This window comes from Doryrhamphus excisus, linkage group LG12 (assembly GCF_037039965.1).
Source record: "Doryrhamphus excisus strain RoL-2023G ecotype Guam linkage group LG12, RoL_Dexc_Guam_v1.1, whole genome shotgun sequence".
NCBI classification, from domain to species: Eukaryota; Metazoa; Chordata; class Actinopteri; order Syngnathiformes; family Syngnathidae; genus Doryrhamphus; species Doryrhamphus excisus.
Window position 1 is genome coordinate 10,994,165 of NC_136368.1, and position 23,683 is coordinate 11,017,847.

Consider the following 23,683-nt stretch of genomic DNA (forward strand, 5'->3'; position numbering starts at 1 on the left):
ACAAATATGACCACGCTGTTCTTTGACCCGTTTACTGCTTTAATAAGCAAAACATGTCATCTAGTTGTATTGCATCACCATGCCTTAAACCCTACTTCTAAAGGAATATTTTTTTTTAAAAAACACACGCAAAAGAGCACCGCTTGAGTCAGTAACAAGCAGTTTCCTGAAGCCACAAGGCTGGTCTGCTTAGTTTCCAGATTATCTGTCTCTTTCTTTTGCACTGTTGCACCCCACATTACATCCTCAGAATAAAAGCACGCCTGTGGTTAACAATAAAGCCTCGCTGCTCCCTAACAAAAGGGGGGGAGGGGATCACATTCCTACTCTGACCTCCTCTTTATCGCAGATATTAAACAATAACTCCAGCTTTTTGTGTCTTTACTTGCTAAGTGTTTTCGTCTTTGTTTTTTCCCCTCATTTGTGACATGCAGTATAGAAAAAGGAAGTGTAGTTGCATGTTTTGCTGTGTTGCTGTGGATCAGGAAAGTGCATCAGCAAAAGCAACGAAAAAGGGCATTTTTGAGACCATGCAGTCACAATGAAATCTTTCACTTGATGCTGACCAGATGCCTGTTAACCTCATTTGTCTTATTATAGTCACACCTCTGGAGAAAGTGCAGTGTCATTGCCCGAGTTCACTGTTTGAAAGGAATCTCACTTTTGATGGACTGTAGTTTAAGGCCATACATTAGGCTATTGTGGAGGGGAGATGCCACTTTTATATTCCTTAAGAGTGCTGAGCTCAGGCTTCCACTGCTTGGTGATTCATGATGCTGCTGGTCCAAGCCACCTAAAGTTGTAATGTGCGACATAAATCTCACCATAAAATGCTACAAACTCCCTGTGTCTTGTAGAAATGAATTGTAATAAGTTATGCCCTGGCAGATTGACCCACTGTGAATAATAACAGAAAGAAAAACAGAAGAAATATGTTAAGAGATTAAAAGTAAGCTCCAATTATTAGAAGGAATAAGACTGAAGAAAAAGGAATAAGTGAAAAAAAAGTTGTTCCCCCAACTAGTTAGCTCGTTAGCATGCTGTGCATAAAGTCGTGATGAGATCTTGTGTCCTCGCAGTGAGCACGTAGCCTACATATTACCAATGCAGTCGACATTGTCCCAGTATTTTCTCGTCTTATACTCCCGGAATGACACACATTCCATTTTGCCGTAAGTCTAGACAAGCCTTGGAAAATCGAAGACGACAGACTTATGCGCATGCGTTCTTTCTTCTTCTTTGGTTTGGTGTGTCACATGGTTCAGTATTGCATCATTTTCACTCAGTGATCCGTTTCTGTCTGGTTTTCAACCCACTGAAAAAAACAAACTCCCATGAACATTCCCATGTGGACAGGGCCTTAAACAACATTTAGCTTGTGCTTAGGTTTAAGGATACAATATGATCTGGCTCTTGCAGCCACCTCTTTGAGGTAATTGATGGGAGTCGGCTCTTTGAAGTGTTTGAAGTCATTATTTTCTTGTCTTTTTTTCAGTTGAACATTCACATGATTAGTCAAAATGTGTGGTAGATGTGTAGACAGTAAAAAGAAGAGTACAAAATAAATTTCAACATTCTTTCACTCACCCGCCTTCCTCACGGTTTTGTGCTCACGGCTGTGCAGTGTGTAACACATAAGACACATAAGGCATCACACATTTTGACCAATCTTGGGTGGCTTTTACAAAAAACCCAAGAAAAACGAACATGGTTCTTTTCAAAAGAACCCATGCCACCTAAATTGCACAAGTATGTCAACTTGTAGTGTCCCCAGTCTGCTATATTGTGTACAAACACAGGGAATAGACTGTTGGACACAGGATGGATTTTAGGACCATAAGCCAAATGATTTGAATGAGAGTCAATGTAAATTCTAATTGTCTTTAGTTATTGTATTTATGTATATACTATAAAATTGTTTATACATAAGATTGTTGCCATTTTTTCCATAAACTATTGTTCTTTACAAGTGTGCTTATAATTATGATCAAGAAAGCATCATTCAAAAGGATCTTTAAAAATTTCAAGTAAAAAGTATTGGTGTTTGTATCACTATTGGTAAAATTGGCCCTTTATGTACTTGGTATCACATAGATACCAAGAAAATTGGTCACCCCAAGTAGGAGACATCCTGTAATTGTTTGACAGTTGAGCCTTTTATCATTTTCATGTTTTGAAAATCTAATGAGAAAGATTTTTTTGAGGTCATGAGGTGGCTTCTTTTGCATGATACTGTAAAATAAATTCAATGCACACATGAACATTTTGCAAACACCTGCATGACCAGAATGAGATCACCCACTTTCAGTAGCTGGAATATGGTGATGATGAGATAAGGTCTTGTCAACCACTCTTATCTGCACCAGCATCAACCCAAAAACTACTACAGATAACACATTGCACAAAAGATGTTGTGCGTTTTTTTCGGTTGGTTTAAGTTGGTCCTTCAACTGGTTACGATAGAACCGTTGCTGGTTGAAAGCATGGAAGAGGGAGGTTAGGATTGCATCAGGAGGAATCGTGGTAGCTTTCCTGCACAGAGAAGCAGTCAGGGGGTGGGGTTCCATTGCAGGGGGAGGATAAAAGGAGGGGAGACTGTCTCCATTCTTTGTCTAAACCCCGCGGTACTATACTACGCTACACTGGAGAGAAGGATACAGCGCGTCACCGAGAAGAAAACGAATGGCTTGAGCAGGAGTCCTTTTTAGGGGATTAAATATAGGAAAAAAAACCCATTCGAAGATAGACAAGCGGAACAGCGTCGGAGTGAAGCAGGGGAGTTAAATCACAAGGTACTTGTTTCACACGACTTGGCAAACAAAGCGTCTCAAGGCGCTGCAGCCTCGGTAGTATCAACCCAACTCAAGTTTGTGCTCCAACTTTTTATCCGGGAGACAAGTAAGTTTGCAAAAAAAAACTACTTAAAATGTTTATGTGACAGTGACCGCCGGGAAATTCCTTTATCTTGTATGCTATCTTCACGTTAACGTGCGCCAGGGAACGCGCGTTATGTGGAAACGGGCGCAAACTTCCGACATTTTGGTATTTTATGTGTTTATACTTTATTGTTAGGCAATACAAACTAACTTTCAGGGAGTTTGGACTCGTGGGATAGATGTAAAAAAACTCCCACCCACATTTATTAAATGCCCACTCACATTTTAAAGTATACTAGTTATATCAATAAAGATACGGTAAGAATTTGTGAATCTAAACAGACTTTGCTTGAAAAAACGTGATGTGGCGATGTGTGCCACGCGGAAGATTCAGGACTTTTCAGACAAATGTGGAATTTCCTTTCCCCCTCCCCCATTGTTTCTACTACACGGGCTTATGTGATTGAAATTACGCCCAGCACATGCATGATGGTGATTCATGTGGTGATCGGCTATGTTCTCATATTTGCATCACATCAGACGCAGATTCTAGCCAGTGGTTTGGCCTTCTTCCACAAACTCAGGCGGGCTCAGCCATGCTGCCTGGGGAGGGATTAAGTACCATCCCAGATGTGGCAGCCACAGCAGCCTTTATCCTTTCCTGTTTTAATTCTTGGAGGCTCAGTCAGTGTGACAATGTACATGGTCACTGTTTGTTCCTGGTAAAATGATTGTTTCCCAACTGTCAATGGTGTGTTGAAATGTTGCTCTCAATTAATTACTAGAAGTACTAATGAACAACATATCAGAAAAGAGGCAGACATGTCTATCATGGTTTTCCAAAGTCAAAGATGTATGTGAATATCTTGCTTTGCAAAAAACACAAAGATAATAGGTCTGCTTTTATGGATGACTAAGGCAATTCACATTTCAGATGCTGAAATCAAAGGATATTTACATAAAAAAATGTAGTTGTGATGAATCAGTGACCAAGCAATTATCCATTTCTGTGTATCATTAAAACTTAACTTAAAACCTATTTTAAAATAAATCTGATTTAAAAATGTAAATATCCTCTGATTTCAGCCTTTCAAATGTGAAAATATAAAAAAAAGTGTCATCCAGGAAACATATTATCTTTGTATTTTAGGCCGAACAAGATATTTGCACACATCCATGACTATGGAAAAGGGCAATCGCTATTTTTCTGATATGTTGCAGAACAAGCCACTGTTTGGCCTTACCGATTAATCGAAACAGCAATCGAAATGTAGCAGACATCAGCATTGTTCGAAGTGTCATTGCAAACAACATGTAGTTCTTTCTGGTCAAGTAGCACACTGTTTTGCTTCAGTTCGTAGTACGTGTTGGGAGGTGCAAGACAATATAGTTTTCTCCTAGGTTCGCATTGTAAAATTACCATACAAACATGTACCGTAAAGTTAATACCACTTTATTCCACTCGCTGTAGTAAGGAACTATGACCATCTTGATACTATACCTTTGATGAGGTATTTGCTTTGTTGTAGAAATCGGTACAGCATCAAAGAATCAATGGTTGCTTTAAAACATCAAGTTTGTACACCATGTAAACCACGAAGTATCCTTCATGGACTACTGTAGAGCCCTATGATTCCTGTATTCATGGAATCACAGAATTGGCCATTAATAGTGTAATTTACTGTTTAATGCGGAATCTCACGGAAATTGACATAATGTGAATGAATGTTGTTGTCGTGAGGAGAAGGAACACTAACCAGAAGCCTTCCTGACCTAAAAGGGTTGAAATGGCAATAAACACAGGCAAATATTAGTGGAATCTCCTCTTACGCAGAGTGAATGGAAGCCAGTAGGGCTTAGCTTAGTTTAGCACGCTCATGTGGTTATGTGTGTGCGACTCAGGCTCGGAGAGTATATTTTCACCACGTTGTGTTTTACGGCTTTTAATGGTAGGAACGTTTTACAATGCTCGATGACGACGTGCAGGTTCCGGGTGGGGAAAAAAAGAGTGTGTTTTTATTTTTGAATGCAGCCCGTCTTAGCCGCAGACAGACATTCACTTACACATACACTTTCCATTTCTCAATGACTGCAAAGCTGTCCATTGATATTTATTGCATCAATAAATGTAAGGATTTTAGCATTTTTTTAAAGCACTAATCCAAGTAGCACACATCATGCAATGCTGGTTTAAAAAAATGAAATATAACTTAACATTCAAACTGTAAAAAGGAATTCCACAAGACCAGACTATTGGAAAATTAAGGCTAATTTAATGAATTTTTGAAATATTTTAACAAGAATGAAGATTCCTTTTGAATGTTTTAAAGACTTATTTCAATGCCAGAGTTGTATTGAGCAGAATGAAGCTGCCCAGAGTCCTTAATAGATAAAGTTGATGCAATGTTTTTCTAGAGACTAAATCACCAGCCCCTCTACTCGGTGAAGCCAAGTAGTGCTCCCCATTTTTCAACAGATGCTTCAAAACATTATTGTATAATTGTATTATATTATAAGGTCTGAATGGCAATGGTTAATGAATGTAAGAGCTAAAATATGAGTGTTTTATCACGTCTGATAAACATTGCCAAATGTTTTTTGTACTAGTCACACTTTTTGACCTTTGAATATGCTCATCCCTAAACAAAAATCCTGTAGTGTGACGTGCACCCCCCAAAAAATCCAACCATTAAGGCTGTGATTGGGCGGCTTTTAGTACATAATTTCTTGACTCGTGGTTCAGAGGGTGTACAGCCCACCTTCACGAATGCCTACTCCAATTTCAGATGAATATTTACAATCAAATTGCTGCAGTTACTACTCAGGACACCGCTGTGTCCAACATCTGCAGCAAATAGCCTTGTGCAGCTTGGGCAGTTCTACAGTAAATGTCTCACAGAAAATCATATGATAGCCAGATATTTAGTGCAGGGTTGGACATCTTAAAGCGGACATATTATGCTTTTTCCACTTTCTGTATTCTTGAGTTAAATGATGCCAACGTTTCAGATAATGAGGTTAGCACATTTGGAAGTGAGCCCTGAAAGAAGTTTGGGATGTCTCAAAAGCCGTGGTAAAACTGCCCCTTTGTGATGTCATAGAGGGGCGGACTTCCTTCCTTAGTTAGGAAGCACTTTGGGCATGAGACCAACCACAGCAAAGTGAGCACACCCAGGCCCTGGGTGGAATAAATTTAAAACCGATCGTTTTGGCAGGAAGCACAAATCAAAGGAAATACAGATGGAATAGGTGCAGATTCTGCAAAATCTGAAGTTTTCTGTGGGGTTATTGTGTGTAGCCGCTCTATAGGAGACCACAACTCAATACAAAGGGTCATAAAATGAGCATAATAGGTCCCCTTAAAGTCTTTTATCAACCTATTAGCAGCAGCCTTTTTGTGTTTAAATGCAGTTTTCAAAAATTGCCAACATTTTTCCCTTGTTCGTTTTTTATGTTACACATCTGAATATTAACATCCAATACATGACGGAACACAGAACCAAATTTTTGCTTTATTGCAGGCCAGCCCAACTTCAAGTGCCACTTCACATTTCATGACCTCGCACAATCTCGTCACTTCATCTTGTGTGCAGGTTTTGTCTGTGAATTTACTTTACATCTGTCAGGGATTTAAGAATAATGTGTCCTCCATGTGACTTTAATCAGTTAGTCAGTGTCAACGATTCAAAGGCGCCTCTCAAACGGCAAATCCTTGATCAATAATGATCGGGGCCGGTGCCCCTTGCAGCACAATAGAAACTTGCGTAGTTCCTTCCAAGCCTTTATTTATCGAGGAATAGTTTCGTCTATGACTAATGTCAAATGTCATTTCGTAATTGTTTTCATTCATATCTCGGAAGTAGGCCAATACAAACAGTTCTGGAATTTCTTCGAATTGGACAAGATGCATATCAAAAGGGCTTAGTCACCATCCATAAATGGTTGGCCGGGTGCTTGGTTTCTGTTAGTTTGTCTTTTTAACAAAATGCTAATACATCACTAGTAATGTGCAATTTGTAAACTATATAAATATATAACCCATAGATACAAACGGTGCATTTGTGTAACCTATTTTGTCACTTGCGTAGCATGCTTTATAGTAGTGGCTTATTACTCAGCAGAAGTTATGAGGTTGGTCACAGATGGTGTGAAACCACAAGATCTCTCTGTCTCCTTGTTGGTATTTTTAACGAGCTGCTCTCTACCGTGCTGGCAGCTTCAGTCAGACGATAAACAACGAATTCCAGAAAATGTGTGTCCAAGAGTGACTAACTAAAGTGATGGTGACATTTGGTGGCGCTGTTACATTGAACAAGTTTAGATGTCCAATGTAAGGATTTAAAACAATGGTGGGTTTGTTCCTCAAAGAAACATGGGTAAGACCTGATTGAAAGTACTGTAAGTATGAATACTATTGGGTATAAACACAAAGGCAGTACTAGCCAAGTCTTGAAAATTACTACAGCAAGCAATGAGAGGTGGGACCCAACTTTTTTTAAACATTGGCGCCACCTTGTGGCTTTAGCTGACAACACAGGGCACAGGCAGAGTAGATTGAAATGTTCATTATGACAGAGTGATTAGTCTAACTATTTTTTATAGTATAAGTTAGACTATATTAACTACCTTCCTGACTGACAATACTTGGTGTTATCTCCATTATTTTCATGCTGCATTAGGTCAGCTGAAAGAGACTCACATTTGTCTGTTTCTCCTCTTCAGATCTGGGAAAATCGCAGCTGATTGACAGGCAAAATGAGCTGGAGTTTCCTCACTCGCCTTTTGGATGAGATTTCCAATCACTCCACATTTGTGGGCAAAATCTGGCTCACCCTCCTGATTGTGTTTCGCATCGTGCTGACCGCCGTTGGGGGAGAGTCGATATACTATGATGAACAGAGTAAATTTGTGTGCAACACAAATCAGCCTGGATGCGAGAATGTGTGCTATGACGCCTTTGCCCCTCTGTCGCACATCCGCTTCTGGGTTTTCCAGGTGATTTTAATCACCACACCCACCATCATGTACCTTGGCTTTGCAATGCATAAGATCGCCCGCATGGAGGATGTCGATTACCGGCCCCGGGTCAGGAAGCGTATGCCAATCGTGAGCCGTGGTGCCAACCGGGACTACGAGGAAGCAGAGGATAATGGCGAGGAGGATCCAATGATTTTGGAAGAGATCGAGCCAGAAAAAGAAAAGGAAGTTGAGGAGAAGCCTAGCAAAAAGCACGATGGACGTCGTCGCATCAAACGAGACGGCCTAATGAAAGTGTACGTGTTTCAGCTGCTCTCACGTGCTATTTTTGAGGTGTCTTTCTTGTTCGGACAGTATATCCTTTATGGACTGGAGGTGTCTCCGTCTTATGTATGCACACGAGCTCCTTGCCCACACACGGTGGATTGCTTCGTCTCACGTCCCACAGAGAAAACTATTTTCCTGCTGATCATGTATGCTGTCAGTGCCTTGTGTCTGCTCTTCACTCTGCTGGAGATTGTTCACCTTGGCATCAGTGGCATCCGTGACTGCTTTTGTGCCCCCCGGTCCCGACCTCCCACCCCTCGTCACTCTGCACTGGCCAGCCAGAGATCCTCCATCTGCCGTCAGCCCTCTGCACCTCCAGGCTACCATACAGCCTTGAAGAAGGACCCCTCTGGGAAAATGGGCTTCAGGGATAACCTTGCAGACTCTGGCCGCGAGTCGTTCGGGGACGAGGCTTCTTCAAGGGAGCTGGAGAGGCTGCGTAGACACCTGAAGCTGGCCCAGCAACATCTGGATCTTGCTTACCAGACTGAGGAGCTCAGCCCGTCTCGCAGCAGCAGCCCGGAATCTAACGGCACCGCAGTTGAGCAGAACAGGCTCAACTTTGCCCAGGAGAAGCAAAGCAGCACATGTGATAAAGGTAACTTTTCTGTTTGGAAGTGGAACCCACTTAAGTCCAGCCTGCTTATTGTTGAGGTTCATCCAGTCGTTGGGTCCTGGTCCACCGCGTTATTTTTGTTACTGAAAAGTAGGGTTGGGCGATTTTATCATTTATTTTATCATACCGGTATAGGTTCTTCCAATGATAAAAAAAATGACTTGTACGACGTATCCGGTATAAATGATGAATGTAAACAAGCCGAGTTGATGACTGCGTGCTGCAGTGGATATATAAGATGAATGAAATGCTGTCATCGTGAGGAGAAGGAACGTTTGTGTATGGAAGTATCTACTGTGTCGTAGGACAAAATAATTAAACACTGACCAATCCCCCTGATAAACATGTTGAAATGGTGATAAACGCTGGCAAAAGTTGGCTGAATCTCCTCTTCCAGAGCCTGAATGGAAGCTTGCGTGGTTAGTTTAGTATTGCGCGCTCTCGTGGGTTGTGCGTGTGCGCCTCAGGCAGATTGAATATATTTTCACCATGTTGTGTTAAATGGCTTTCATGTAAGAAATGTTTTACAATGTCCAACAACAGCGTTTAAGTTCTGATTGGGCAAAAAAAATACTAGAAGCACCTTTTTATTTTTGAACACAGCCTCTCTTAACATAAATACACATTCTCCAAAATGAGTATCATCAAAATATAATACATATGTAACTGGAATTGCATGGGTGACTACATCTTCCTCAATCACGAGCATTGGAGAATTAGTAGCAATGTGTGCAGAGGCTGACATTAGAAAAGTTAGCCAGTTACCAATAAATTAATGTGCTTTACAATTTGAGACAAGTGTGTACAGTTTAAGGTTGGTAGCTTTTTATACTCTGCTGAATATCCATTTTATATCGTCATATTGTGATATATGCTCAGGTCCATATGGCCCAACCATACTAAAGTGTCTTCAGTTGTTGACATACATAGTCACCTGCTTTTGTCAACGTCAAATTTGAAAGCCAACAGGATCATTTATATGAAGAATCAATCCATTGATGTTAACATGTCTCGTATTGTTAAGTTCCTTGTTATTTCTAAGCAGTGTAAAACAACTGCAAGAAAATGCTTGTCTGGTTGTACAGTATTAAAACACGCACAATATTCCCGTTCAGCATTAACCTGGATGTTTTTCCCAACAAATTTAAGAGTTGAGAGTACAAGTATTACCTCATTCATTCATTCATTCATTTTTTACCGCTTATCCTCACGAGGGTCGCGGGGGTGCTGGAGACAGCTGGGTCTTCGGGCAAGAGGCGGGGTACACCCTGGACTGGTCTTACCGCAGCCAATGACATTAAATGCCATTTGTTACTTTACTTAAGCAGATGTTTTTAAACACTTATTCTGATATTCATCATGCTGCTCTCTGTCATCCATGACCAAAAAAATGAATTTGCTGCTTTACAACAATGGTAATATTAGTTGGAGGCAGATAATAAATGGCACAGTGGGACAGAGCGTTTAATGTGCAAGTAATGGCTCGTGTCGGATTTGACTTTGGTTATTTTGACAACCGCTCACATCTTGTCAGTCTGATGGGTGTCGACCTCAACGGGTCTCACTGTATTACTCTTACTTACACGAAGCACTGGGATGTTTAAATACAGAACTAATGCCTCAATCTCTCTCCTGACAGGTATGCGTGCCTAGGTGTTGATCAGCTCCATTGACACTGAAACTGAAGTTGACATCGGGAGCAGTGAATGGACACAAGGGAAACAAACTGGAAGTGATCATGTGTGAATGAGATGGGAACAATTTGCTTGAGGTGAATGAAGTCAGCCCAAGCATCTCAGTGTTAAGGCTGGTCAAGGTCTAACAAGTCGAAGGAGGAGAAAAGTGACATTACTTGAGACATCAGTCTAAAGATCCAAAGTGCTTTCAAATGACCGTTAACATGTTCTTCTCCCTCAGGGCAGCTTCTTTCTTTTTTTATTTTATGAAATCTTTGTTATGAGACTTAGAACTAGAGTCAGAACTCAAGAGTTGCAATGGTTGGCTGTTCAGTCACTGCATCTGAAGTCAGCTTTAGAACTGGAATTCCAGGTGTTGGCATTTGGCAAAGCCAGCTGTTTTTCAGGAACGTGTGTTGTGTGTGAAGAGTGAGTGAGTCCTGGCTAAAGAACGGTACCGGAGAAACGCTAATGCAGATTCTTGTTGTCATACACAGGCTATCAAGTGTGGTTCACTTTTATACTGTATGGTGCCAGCTATGGTAACTTGAACACTCAAGGTGTCTGTCCAAAGGTATAAACAAACCTGGGTAATGCTTGAAAAACATGTAACTCTTTAATATTGTTCTCAAAGTGTTTAAAACGTTTTTTTCTATCCGTTAATTTTTAATATTGTCTTTTTTTATTACATTTCTATACATCACTGCTGTCTTAGTTCCCAATTGCCTGATTCACTGTGTGGAACTGGCACAGTTTGGAAATGTTTTTGGTACAACTTTGATTCAAGTGCAACTTGTTGGCTATTTTTGAAGAATTCGGTACACTTGTCTTCTCAACACTAATTTGTGGTTTTATTGTTTTAAGAAAAAAAGGGATAATTGTTAATTTTCTGTTTCTTTAAATAGCGTTTTGGGCTTTTGCTTATTGAAGTGAATGACTTGTAAACCACTCAAACACATCAATGTGAATCCAATGCCTTTATTGTGTTCTTCAGCTGCCATCTTTTCTGTTTGAAGTATAGCCACAATGCCATTTGTGCCAACTCAAATACTGTCATCTCAAATTATTTTTCAACAGTGCTTTTTGTACTTTTTTATACTTTTTTGTAATGATAGTTTTTGTGATTCGTTTTTAAAATAAACTTTCTACCAAGAAAAAAGTGTTGAGTGGCTTTGTTTATAGATTTTTAATGTTCTTGTTTTCAGCAGTTGGTGAGCCGGGGGGTACTGGTTAAATAAACCGCTCAGTCATCTGTGTGGCGTTTGCATGTTCTCCCATACGTGCATGGGTTTCCTCCCACATTCCAAAAACATGTTAAGTTGATCGGCAACTCAAAAATGTCCAAAGGTATGAATGTGAGTGTGAATGGTTGTCTTTGTGTACCCTGTGATTGGCTGGTGACCAGTCCAGGGTGTACCTACCCGCTCGCCCAAAAACAGCTGGGATAGGCCCCAGCCTGCCCGTGACCTTAGTGAAGATAAGCGGCATAGAAAATGGATGGATAGTTAAATAAAATATGTTACAAATGTATTAGCAATAAGGTAAAATGTCATTTTAGTAGCATAAAATAGAAATTTGAGTATTTTTTGAAAATTGTATCACATCTCATTTAGATATACATATACTGGTTTTCGTGTATCAACTAAACTACTTCCATATTCACAGATTCACTATGTCAAATTTTGTAATCTTTGCCTTAAAACAACAAACTGATGAACAAATAACCACCACCGCAGCAATGAGGAGCGCAAACATGGTGTGCAGTCCAGTCTCAGCATCACTGGTGGAAAGAGCCATACCCAGGAAATTGACAGTGGTTACAAAGGGAATAGATGTGCTGGAAGCACTTGTACCTGCAGAAAAAGACACAAACACAAGTTGTTACCGGTGTTCTGTCGACCTCCCGCCAGCAGGATGTGCTGTTGTGTTTTCTGTCGCTTTGTGCAATTAATAGCAAAAATATTGCAAAATAGGGTGCTGAATATCACTTGTATTCCAATATGTTTTGACTAATAATAGACCATGGTCTGCCACAAAACAGTGACCATTTATTTAGCGCATAACACCCAAAATTCCAAGTGTGCCTGAACGCCCCACACTAAGGAGCATGAAGAAGACAGCGGTAAGTTCTTGCTCTGTATGCATCATATCAACACATAAGTAAGTTTTAACTGCTGTCAGTGCTGCTTGAGCTTTTTCTAAAATGGTGCATTCAGATGCATCACGTATAACTCCTGGGACACAAGTTGCCGCTCCATTCAGGGACACTAAACCACAGTAAACATACCCACACATGCACTTGCAGCCCAAAGCAGTTGATATTTACAAAACTTTTTATATATTAACAAAAACTTTTTGCTCATGCAACAATAGGACAATGTTATCAAATGTTCCACTTATAACAGACGTCAATGTTAAATAAATCTTTGGATGGATACTGCTTTATCATGATTGTTAAACATTCCGCATCTTGGGGTCGTAACACCCAGTATAACAGGATGCCAACATCAGAGTGGAATAAAATATATTTATCAGGTATACCTTTTTGAGTGTTAAATTGCTGTGTGATGAGTTTAGTGTTTTACATATATATATATATATATATATATATAGTATGTACAGTAAATAACAGTGATTTGATTCTGTTTCAATTTACCTTCCACCTCTTGATTTAGACACGCATGCGGCCCAGAGGCAGGGTCCGGGAATCCATTACAGGTGATGATGGTGGAGTAGTAGACAGCCGAGGTCTTGGCCACTCGAGGAAGTTTGGGGTCTGAGTGGTTGACATAGAAGAGGCCAAACCTTTCGGAAAAGCCAGTAGCCCACTCCAGGTTGTCCATCAACGACCAAGCCGTGTAACCCCGAATGTCCACACCATCTAACAAGTAAGCTGCAGGACGCACATCAACTTTGACTCCATCTTACTGTATGAATAGTAATCATCATGTTGGATTTCTTTACCTTTCAACGCCTGGTTAATATATTTTTCATAATAGTAGCTCCTGTGAATGTCATTCAGATCAACAGGCCCACGCTCTGAGATGCCATTCTCAGTGATAATAATAGGTGGATTTCCATATTCCTCCTTAATGAAATTTAATATTCTCCGAAATCCAAATGGTGAGATCTTTAGCCAGGATGACCCGGAATCCAGCCAAGTGCGATCAGCAATTGTTCCTGCACCTCTGGGGGGGGGAAGGTTTTCGGACTTTAACTTGGAATTAACTCATACACTTAAATAAATATTGTGCTGCATGGACTTCATAGTGGAGTACAGCATGTCTTTTGTGTTCATATTCTAACTATGTTAATATTTTAATTGGGGCTGTCTTTCACTATTGTTATAGTGAAGATTTGTTTGATTTTATCCAGAATTGACTAATGCTGCTGTTGCTGTTTAGCCATGTTTAGGTGACAATTATGAAGTTGTAGTCCAGAAGTCGTTTACTGTGGGTATTTGCAACTTGTCCATTTTATTCATCGAAGGCCGCTGATTAGTGTGGAAAATACTTGGCAAGGAGAGTCTGCGGTGTTAGCTTGACCATAACTCATATTCCTCCGCACCTTCCTCGACTTTGTTTACATATTCGACACCGCCTGTGAGCACTTCCGCCCAGGTGGGTTGTGTGTACTATATACTCCGGAGATCTTCGGGATGAATGAAAGATCAGTGATAAAATTCCCTTGTCAAAACAAACCTCTTGACGGGCATAATATATGGGCACCGTCATGTAGTCAGAATGATACAATCTGGATCATATGATTTGACACCTCTAATTTCAATACATAATATATATTTGTTTGACTGGATCCCAGGAAGGAAAGAGGATTTCCAATGTATCTCAATTTAGAAAGAGAAATAACCTTGACAAAATATAAACAAAACTATTAAACATTTCTTCAACACTGTTAAAGTTTAAAGTTGCTTACCTATCAGCATCATAGTGCTGAAGGTTGCCGTAATCCACTGGAAAGGCCAGGACAGTAGTATAATGGTTGAAACCAAAATAATCATACGTTCCTTTGATTCTTTTAATCTCCTCTGAGGTAAATTCAGGCAGCCTGAATAAAAAAAATGTGACGGATTATTCTGATAAAGAAACAAAAGGTGCAGTTTTTTTCAACTCTACCGAGATTTTGGCAGACCAGCTGCTAAGCTTCTCTCGCGAATGATTGTCTTCATCATATCGCTGTAGTCTCCGTTAAATATGGGATGAGCAAACCATCCAATGTAGAACTGCAAAAGTGAGAGTCACAAAATAGAGTGGAACCCAATAAAGTCGACATTCCTTGGATTGGCTGACTTGTGCTGAAATTTGCTGGCCAAATATGTAACTGGAATTTCCAATACATGTCAACATAAACACAATGATTTGCCGACATCAGTTTAACTGGGTTTCTAGTTAGAAGACAGTGTACCTAGACTTAATGAGTTAGTCAACTTATACAGTTGCCGAATTAAACGGGTGTCACTGTAGAAAATTTAAGGAAAGAATATGAGTAAATATAAGTAAACATTTGGAAAAAAAACTAACATTTTACCTGCACCACTCGTCTTGCAGCCTCAATATCCTCCTGCTTATAAGGATTTCTGGGCTCGGACCAGTCAGAGTTGATGGTTATGGAGATTATTCCACCTTGTTTGGAGCGGAACTTGTCATTGTAAAGATGCCATGCCTCAGCGTGAGCCTTTATCAAATTATGGCCCACTATGTAAGGCAAAGTGCCTGGTCGAAAACTGATCCCTGGATAGAAGATATAAGAGGAGTAAACAATGCCATGACATAATTCGGTGCCATTAACATACTCTATTAGTAATAAGCAATCTATTTCTATGGCTTATCCTGTGAGCAAAAACGGCAGTCAATCACAGAGCATGTACAATCATTCAATTTCAAGTCCATAATTAATATGACATGCACGTTCTTAGACCAAAGTATTTGGAGAAAACCCACACAAGCATGGGAGAACATACAAACTCAAGGACAGAGTCATGATTTAGTCACACAACCACCTGGCTGTGACATAGACATGCTCACCACATGCGCCACCGTCCAAAGCCAATCCCAAATTAATGCTTGGTGTGATGCTTTAAAGTAATCTTCATGCAAAATAATGTTGTGTACTATATACTGTACCCGGTGCAGCAGCTCCATAGCCATGGCCAACATTTGCTATATTGTATGGCTCATTTATGGTAATCCAAAATTTCACTTTGTGACCGAGGCGGCCAAAAATAAGATCGGCATAATCCTTGAATTTGAAAATAATAGTTTCATTCTCCCAGCCTCCAACGTCTTGCAGTGCTTGAGGAAGATCCCAGTGGTACAGAGTGATCTGAGAACAGAGTGAATAAGTTGACACAAATCTAAAAATGTTTCATTGCAGTGAGACAGTGAGATGATGAACTCCTACATGAGGTTGGATGTTTTCTTCAAGCAGGGCATCCACCAGTCTAATGTAGTAGTTCAGTCCAGCTTCATTTATGTGCTTGGTGGTGCCATCAGGAAGAACCCTTGACCAGGATATGGAAAAACGGTAATGTGTCACCTTAAGTTGCCTCAACATAGAAACATCTTCGTCTATCTTGTTGTAACTGTCACAGGCAATGTCGCCATTATCATCGTTGAACACTCGGAGAGGAGTGTGTGCAAATTTGTCCCATATACTGAGACCTTTTCCGTCTGCTCTCCAACCTCCTTCGATCTAGAAGCAGCAGATGTAAAATTGTTCAGGAAACTGCAACAAAAACACAAAGTCTGCAAACAGGTTTCAGTACCTGATATGATGCTGTTGCAGTGCTCCAGATAAAGTCTTGGCCGAAATGTCCATAAATTGGTTTTTCATCCTCTGGTGTAGGGAAGCCATTGTTTTTTATGACTTGATAGTAGTAGTGGGCAGAGTACTTGGGTGTTCTCGGACGGTTTGGGTTCTGGAAGTCAACATGGTGTAGCCCGAAACCAACTTTGAACCCATTAAGCCACTCAAATGAATCCATGAGAGATGTCGCTATGTACCCTTTCACCTTCACGCCATCAAGATCAGAGGCTATGAAGACATAGCACATGGAAAATGAAAAACCAAAACTCAAATTAAACATTAGTGAAGATACAAACAATCGTGAGAAATGTCAGTTTACCTTTGAGAGCCTCATTGATATATGTCTTGAAATAAAACACTCTGGCAGAGTCATCCCAGCTTGTCTTTGATTCTGTCGCAACTCCATTCTCAGTGATGTAAATGTCTGGGTCTCCATATTCCTGTTTTAGCCAGTTGAGGAGTCTTCTTAATCCCCATGCCACAGCTTTTTGGTTGCTGATGGCAGTAACAGGGGAATCACCTTCCTCTTCTTCTGCCAAGTCACGATCATATTCATATGACTGAGGCGTAAGCCGAGCTGTTTTATGGCTTACAATCTTTGTTGTGTAATGGTTTAAACAGAACATGTCAGCCGTCCCCCTGATGTACTTCTTTTCTTCTTCAGTGAAAACGGGTAGTCTTGATTTCGAAAGACCTTGGAGTTCACTCTTGTTTCCCACCTGCCACTTCATTGCGTCAGGATAGTCGCCATTCTTGAAGATTGGGTGTGCAAACCAACCCAATTGAAACTGCATGGCGCGGTCTGCAGCAACCACTTCACGGGGAACATTGACATTTTTAGGTTCAACCCAGTCAGCATTGAGTGCAATGGATACTCGTCCCCCTTGGGAGTTGCGATACTTTTCATTATATGTGTGGTAAGTTTTGGCATGTGCTCTTATTATGTTGTGTGCGACTGTATAAGGTACAACTCCCGGCTTCTTAACATTTGGTGGAATCTGCCCAAGCCCATACCCTGACCATGCTATTGTATGTGGCTGGTTAAAGGTCATCCAAAATTTCACTCTGTCGCCAAAGGTGGAAAAGCAAAAATCACAAAAGTCATTAAAAATATCGATCATGTCTGAGCTCTCCCAGCCGCCAATATTTTGCAACTCCTGAGGGAGATCCCAATAATACAACGTCACCATCGGGGTGATGTTATTTGCCAACAAGCCATCGATGAGTCTGTTGTAAAAGTCCACACCCTTTTGATTTAGGGAGTTTCGCTGACCAGAAGGAAAGATCCTGGACCAGGACAAAGAGAATCTATAGGACTTCACATGCAGACCTCGCAGAATGTAGATGTCCTCTTCAAGTCTGTGGTAACTGTCACAGGCCACATCTCCACTAGCATTGCCTGGTATACTGCCAGGCTTGTGGGTGAACACATCCCATACACTAAGTCCTTTCCCATCGACATTCCAGGCTCCTTCAATCTGGTAAGCTGAAGATGACACTCCCCAGCTGAAATGTTCTGGGAAAGTACCATGGTGGTAGAGCTTTCTTTGGAATCTTGACTGATGGGACAATTTCTCCCAGACCACCTTTGACTTAGATGGAACCTCTGAAGGAGGTAACACTTTCATAAGAGGGTTGTATCGCACCAGTGGCACTTTTGAATAATCATCTTTGCGTGACGCAAATCCATTTTGTTTTATGACATGAGAGTAGAAGTATACTGATTGTTTTGGGGTTCTTGGCCTGTTGGCATCCTCAAAGTTGACATGATGAAGGCCAAATCTTTCACTGTAGCCTTGTTTGCCCTCAAATCCATCCATTAGTGACTGCACTGTGAAACGCTGAACATCCACCCCATCCATGACTATGGCTGCAAAATCAGAAATAATTAATAAAAAATGGGAAATGCAGCAAAAAGTCAGTTTTGTATTTGCCTGCGTAACAGACATTACCTTTCAGAGCCTCATTGATGTAAAGTCTCATGTACTCAGTTCTACTGGTGTCATCAAGGGGGTCCAGACCATGCTTTGTTGGCATCCCATTCCCAGTTATGTAAATAGGCACTTTTTTAATGTTCAAGTACTCTATGGAGATGTATTTAAGAAGCCTTCTTAGACCCCAAGGTGCAGAGTAGATCCAGCCAGAACCCGTAGAGGACCATGATGGGTCAATATGGGCCTGGAAATCACCTACCCCCTGTGGACCTGGGGCACAACCACCATCACTGTTGTTAACCAATCGTGATGTATAATGATTTAATCCAAAGAAGTCAGCTGTTCCATTGATCCTTAGCCTCTCTTTGGGAGTGAACACTGGAAGAATTGCAGGCTTTGAATGAGGACACTTGTCACTCTTCCTTTCGATCTGACTCTTAAGTACTGCAGGATAATCTCCATTCACAAATATAGGATGTGCAAACCATCCGAGCATGAATTGCAAATAACGATGCACAGATGATACATCCTCTGGTCTGGAGGGGTCTATAGGCTCAGCCCAGTCCGAGTTTAATGCGATGCCAACTTTACCACCTTGACTGCTTCTGTATTTGTCATTGTAGACATGCCAGGCCTCTGCATGTGACTTTATGATATTGTGGGTCACCTGTAAAGGAACGAGACATTGTAACGTGAATGCCTAAAAATAGCTTTTAACTGCGGTTTCACATCCAAATTACCAACTTGTTGTGCAATTTCAATGAATAGTGTGTTCATTGGCCACTCTCACCTGATAGGAGGCCACCACATAATCCTTGACTTCAGGGGGATGCTCACCAGTTCCATATCCAGCATGGCTAACTACCCAAGGGCTACTGAATGTGTTCCAAATCTTGACCCTATCTCCAAATCTGGAATAGCAGAAATCAGCATAGTCCTTGAAGGCTTCAATAATGGAAGCATTGGTCCATCCACCATGATTCTGGAGCTCCTGGGGTAGATCCCAGTGATACAAGGTGACGACAGGTTGTATTCCCGACTCCATGAGAGCATTGATTAGCTTGTCATAGTAGAGAACTCCTCTCTCTGATTTGCTTCTCTGGTAGCCTGAAGGGAAAATCCGTGCCCAGGAGATCGAAAATTGGTAGGTGTTCACTTGAAGACCTCGCAGAAGGTAGACATCATAATCTACCTTGTGGTAACTGTCACAGGCTTCATCAGCCGTCTGGTTATTAATAACTTTATTTTCATGGCCAAAGCGATCCCAAATAGTTTCGCCCTTCCTGTCTTCAGCCCAGCCTCCTTCAACTTTGAAGGACTCGCTGGAGGTGGCCCATTGGAAATTGGAGGGGAAAGATTCATTCAGGAAAGTATCACGTACAGATTGGACCTGGACACCAAACTTATCCCAGACTCTCTGATAACTGTTTCTAAACAATGGTGCTCCACTGTAGTATTCAAGGTCACCACTGTTGAATGAACATGAATGAACACAAAACAATATCTTTCAAATGATGCAAATTGTATAGTTAAACAATTTAAACTGTTACCTAGTAGGCGAGTCCTCCATATCCATTATGCCTAACATGTCCATCACGTCACATCCCTTTATTTTCATATCGTCGTTGTTCAGGACTATAATGGGTTTAAGACAGTTATTGGCAGCATTATGCAAAAATGATATAATAATGCAATGCAATAATGCTATGTAACAGCAGTTGTTTGTTTGTTTTTTAAAATATATATTTACTGAATGTTTTTGACAGCACCATGCAGACTTGACAGGGTCAATGAACTTTGTTTGATGCATTATCTGATATATAACATCAAGGATGATGTGCAACTTTACTAACAAGTATGGTTATGCCAATAATGGCCATATGATTTCATTTGTAACTCACACTGTATGATTATAGCGCTTTATCACAGATAAAAAAACAGATTAGATGTCATTATCTGTTTATGACACAGAAGAGTCCTGCTTCATGATAGGCTGACTCGTGAGATAAATGCAGTAACCAAAATATTAGAAACAGTGCAACACTAAACCACTGCAAATGATGACCAAAATAATGAACATAATGTTAAATCAATACGTCTTTGATGTAACTGAGGCAACTGAGGCAGAATGTTTGATTTATTTCATGCATTTTAAAATATACATTAAGTTATGGTGCATAATGTCATCACTTCATTTAAATACAGGCCTTGTTTCCAACCTTATTTGTTCATTTGAACAATTAACTAGAGTGTATTATGTATTTCATTTACCAATTTAATATAATATAATATTTATTGGCCTTAGTAGTTAAGTAAACAGAAAGTCCCTCTTTGGTGCCTCAACAACGTCATTATATGTTTACCTTGTAGAAAATGACCAAGCATGTGGAACTGACTGTCAGTGCAATCAAGAGGTGTCATCTTGTATACCAGGATCGGCACATTCTGACTGGCCATCTACAGCACAATAGAACATGTAATGCATGAGCAGGAAAACATAAAATAGAAAGTAGAAAAGTAATAGTAGAAAAGGAAATATTTGCTTCACCTGTACACTTCTCAGCTCTTTTGCCAAATTAAATGTGGAGGAACAGTTGTAAGCAAGGTGCACAGAGAGGAAATCCATCTATTCAAAACAGGAGAAATGGGACACGTTATTATACATGGAGAAGTAAAAACGTCTAATACTTCCAGAGATACTGTCGGGGTGTGTGTGTGTACATTGTATCAAAAGCAATAAAAATGCAAAATTATCAACTTTGTTTTTGTCTTTTCATAGTTTGATTAAGTGATTTATGGATTATCGTGATAAGCGCAAGTGTGCAGATTGATCCAAATATTGATACCGAGGGTAGGGTCAATATCACATCGATATTAGCATGATCATATCAATAACACTCTGAACAAAATTTGCAGGACCGTCCACTGCTAGTATACTATGTATCCCATGTATCCCATGTATCCCATGTACATCATTCCTAAAGGCACAAAGTAATGCTGCCCCAAATGGCAGTTAAATGGCAGTATAGTGCTCCTTATTTCAAGTTAGTCCCTCCACTTCCGCAATGTACTGAGATAGAAAATGTCCAGCACTGCACACTCACCATGTTGGCTGTTTTGAGTGGTATGTTTTTGTACCTACAGAGTGAATGCATTTACAGTATGCACTCAAAAAACTAGATTTTTGAGTTAGAATTGGATCTCACAATTTTATTATTGCAAAAGAAAACATTGAAAATGGTTTTAGTAATGTTGCATTGTGGACCAGGATGGACAGTGAATGAACATGATGCAGATCATGGATCTTACCATGATTGAAGGTTGGATCTGTGAAAGGAGATTAATGTCACTTGTTCTCAGCCCCAGTGACACTTGCCCTAAAAAAAACATGGAAGAAATAATTCACACTGTACCCTGTTACGCTTCCATTTCATTATGCATCATAGTTGACCAATACCAATAATAAAAATCATGTCATAAATACTCACCTTTGTCAGCAAAGCGTTGATGGTAAAGTTGGTAAATATTTTGATTTAACTGGAATATATTTTGCTGATAACTTGCAGCATGTGGTTGACCATGGTGAAAAATGTCCTCCACATGACTCAGAATCAGCCAAGAATGTGCCAGATCTCCAAACTCCCCAAAGACATACTCTGCATACAGCATAAACATTTTTTGCAGCTCTTGACTCTCCCATCCTCCAAACTGGGATTGCAGATCTTCTGGAACTGTGGATCCATGAAGGATGACAAGAGACTGGAGGCCCGCATCCAAGAGCTGAGTCAGTAGAGTCCGGTAGCAGGTGACCACAGTCTGTTTGGGGCGACTGTGGAGGCCTGCAGGTCGGAGTTGATGCCATGAGAGTTGTACTTTGAAATGAGTCACTCCTCTGCTCCGGAGGTACTCAAAGTATTGTCCGGTTCCAGGAGGTATGGGCTGACTGCAGTCAAAGACTTTGTTTTCCCGGTTCAAATTTTGAAGTGGACCTGCGAGAAGCATGAAGCCCTCGACTCCATTCACCTCACTGCCGCAGCCGTCATGTAGACACACAACACACAGCGACACAACCAACAAGTACTTCATTGTGGATGAAATATATTGATGAAAGTAGCATAGCTTTTCTTTATACTGCCTGGTTACACAATAGATTGATAACTCTCAGGTTTTATTGCAGCTATATGATAAGCGGAATAAGACTATGGACCCGCACGCTTAACAAGTGACACACCACGCTATCAAAGTGTTTGCATAATAAAATGACTTATCAGTATTGATAGCTGAACTTCCATCTATGCTTTTTCTATTCCAGTTACCATGTTCAGGGTCATTAAATGTATGGTGATGCAGAGTAGGGGTGAGTGAGATTACAAATATTAGTATTGATTTCATACCAAGCAACTAAAGGCCAGTATTACTGATATATTGATTGGTATGTAATATAATCTATCAGGCAACGCCTAAGGGATGTTGATGGACAGAGACAATATTTCTTGATGTAATACCGTGCTCACCATATATTGGTTTTACTGTAGGTTGCTAGTGTCACTGACAATGAGTGACCACAGGATGGCGGCCTTTTCCAAAACATATGAAGCCAGTCTGCTAAAACAATTTCAAGTGTGTTACTAATAATATCATTATTATACCATAAAGAGGAATTGATTATATCTATATGATGATGGTGGTTATTTCAATATTCAACAGTATGTTAATTTTGTAGTTGGAGTTAAACTACTGTTGTGTCATGTATATAAAAGAATCAATTCTCAAAATTACCATTGCCCCACCCAGAAAAAACATCACCCTCAGCCACATTATAATGGTTTAACACTACATAAATCTCTCTTTTTTATTATATCATTATATTATATCAGGACCTCCCTAATCCTCCCACATTCCAAAAACATGTTAGGCTAATTGTCCATAGGTTTGGTTGTTTGTCTATATGTGCCCTGTGATTGGCTGGCGACCAGTCCAGGGTGTACTCCACCTCTTACCCGAAGACAATTAGGATAGGCTCCAGCACACCCACCAAAATGAATGAATGAATATATCATATCATATTACCAAAATGGTAATGGTAATGGTTTTATTTCATTTGAACATGCATCAGATTACAATTGAGTGCATCCCATAACCAGTTCCCAGTTCCACATGTCCAAAAGGAGAAGGAATAAGCAAAGCTTATTAAATCATACCCCTCCATCTGGTACTTTTACAATCAGTAACTGTTGTTGTTTTTAAAATTTCTTTTTAATTTTTGGTCACGTACCGAAGTACGAGGTGATATGACCATACAATGACATAATGTGTACCATAGTAACTGTCAATATAGTGGTACCATAGTAAGTGTCAATATAGTGATATATATAGCACATCATGACTGGTTCAAGACTCTTCATCCTTGTATTTAGCAAACATCAACTGCTTGTATTGTTTCTTGAATTCACT

At 40.3% G+C, this 23,683-nt stretch overlaps 2 protein-coding genes across 3 annotated transcripts; one reads left to right on the top strand and one right to left on the bottom strand.

Moving 5' to 3' along the window:
* The first annotated feature begins 2,581 nt into the window (after nt 1-2,581).
* On the top strand, nt 2,582-11,631 carry gjc4b (gap junction protein gamma 4b). 2 transcript variants are annotated; one of them, XM_058082779.2, is made up of 3 exons: nt 2,582-2,898; nt 7,599-8,778; nt 10,436-11,631. In XM_058082779.2, the coding sequence occupies exons 2-3, from the start codon at nt 7,632-7,634 to the stop codon at nt 10,447-10,449; spliced, it is 1,161 nt and encodes a 386-aa protein (XP_057938762.2). In that variant the 5' UTR covers nt 2,582-2,898; nt 7,599-7,631; the 3' UTR covers nt 10,450-11,631. The 2 variants fall into 2 exon arrangements, with proteins under 2 accessions (XP_057938762.2, XP_057938763.2); XM_058082780.2 differs by having other exon boundaries at nt 2,582-2,792.
* A 500-nt stretch (nt 11,632-12,131) lies between these two features.
* Nucleotides 12,132-22,315, bottom strand: LOC131135960 (lactase/phlorizin hydrolase). Its single transcript, XM_078795386.1, has 17 exons — nt 21,718-22,315; nt 21,539-21,606; nt 20,778-20,855; nt 20,593-20,686; nt 19,780-19,864; nt 19,020-19,677; nt 18,248-18,896; nt 16,615-18,165; nt 16,255-16,523; nt 15,891-16,181; nt 15,614-15,812; nt 15,018-15,220; nt 14,606-14,712; nt 14,406-14,537; nt 13,437-13,660; nt 13,129-13,365; nt 12,132-12,325 (listed from the first exon to the last, which is right to left on the bottom strand). Exons 1-17 carry the CDS (start codon nt 22,313-22,315, stop codon nt 12,132-12,134), a joined length of 5,637 nt encoding a protein of 1,878 aa, XP_078651512.1.
* Nucleotides 22,316-23,683: the final 1,368 nt, after the last annotated feature.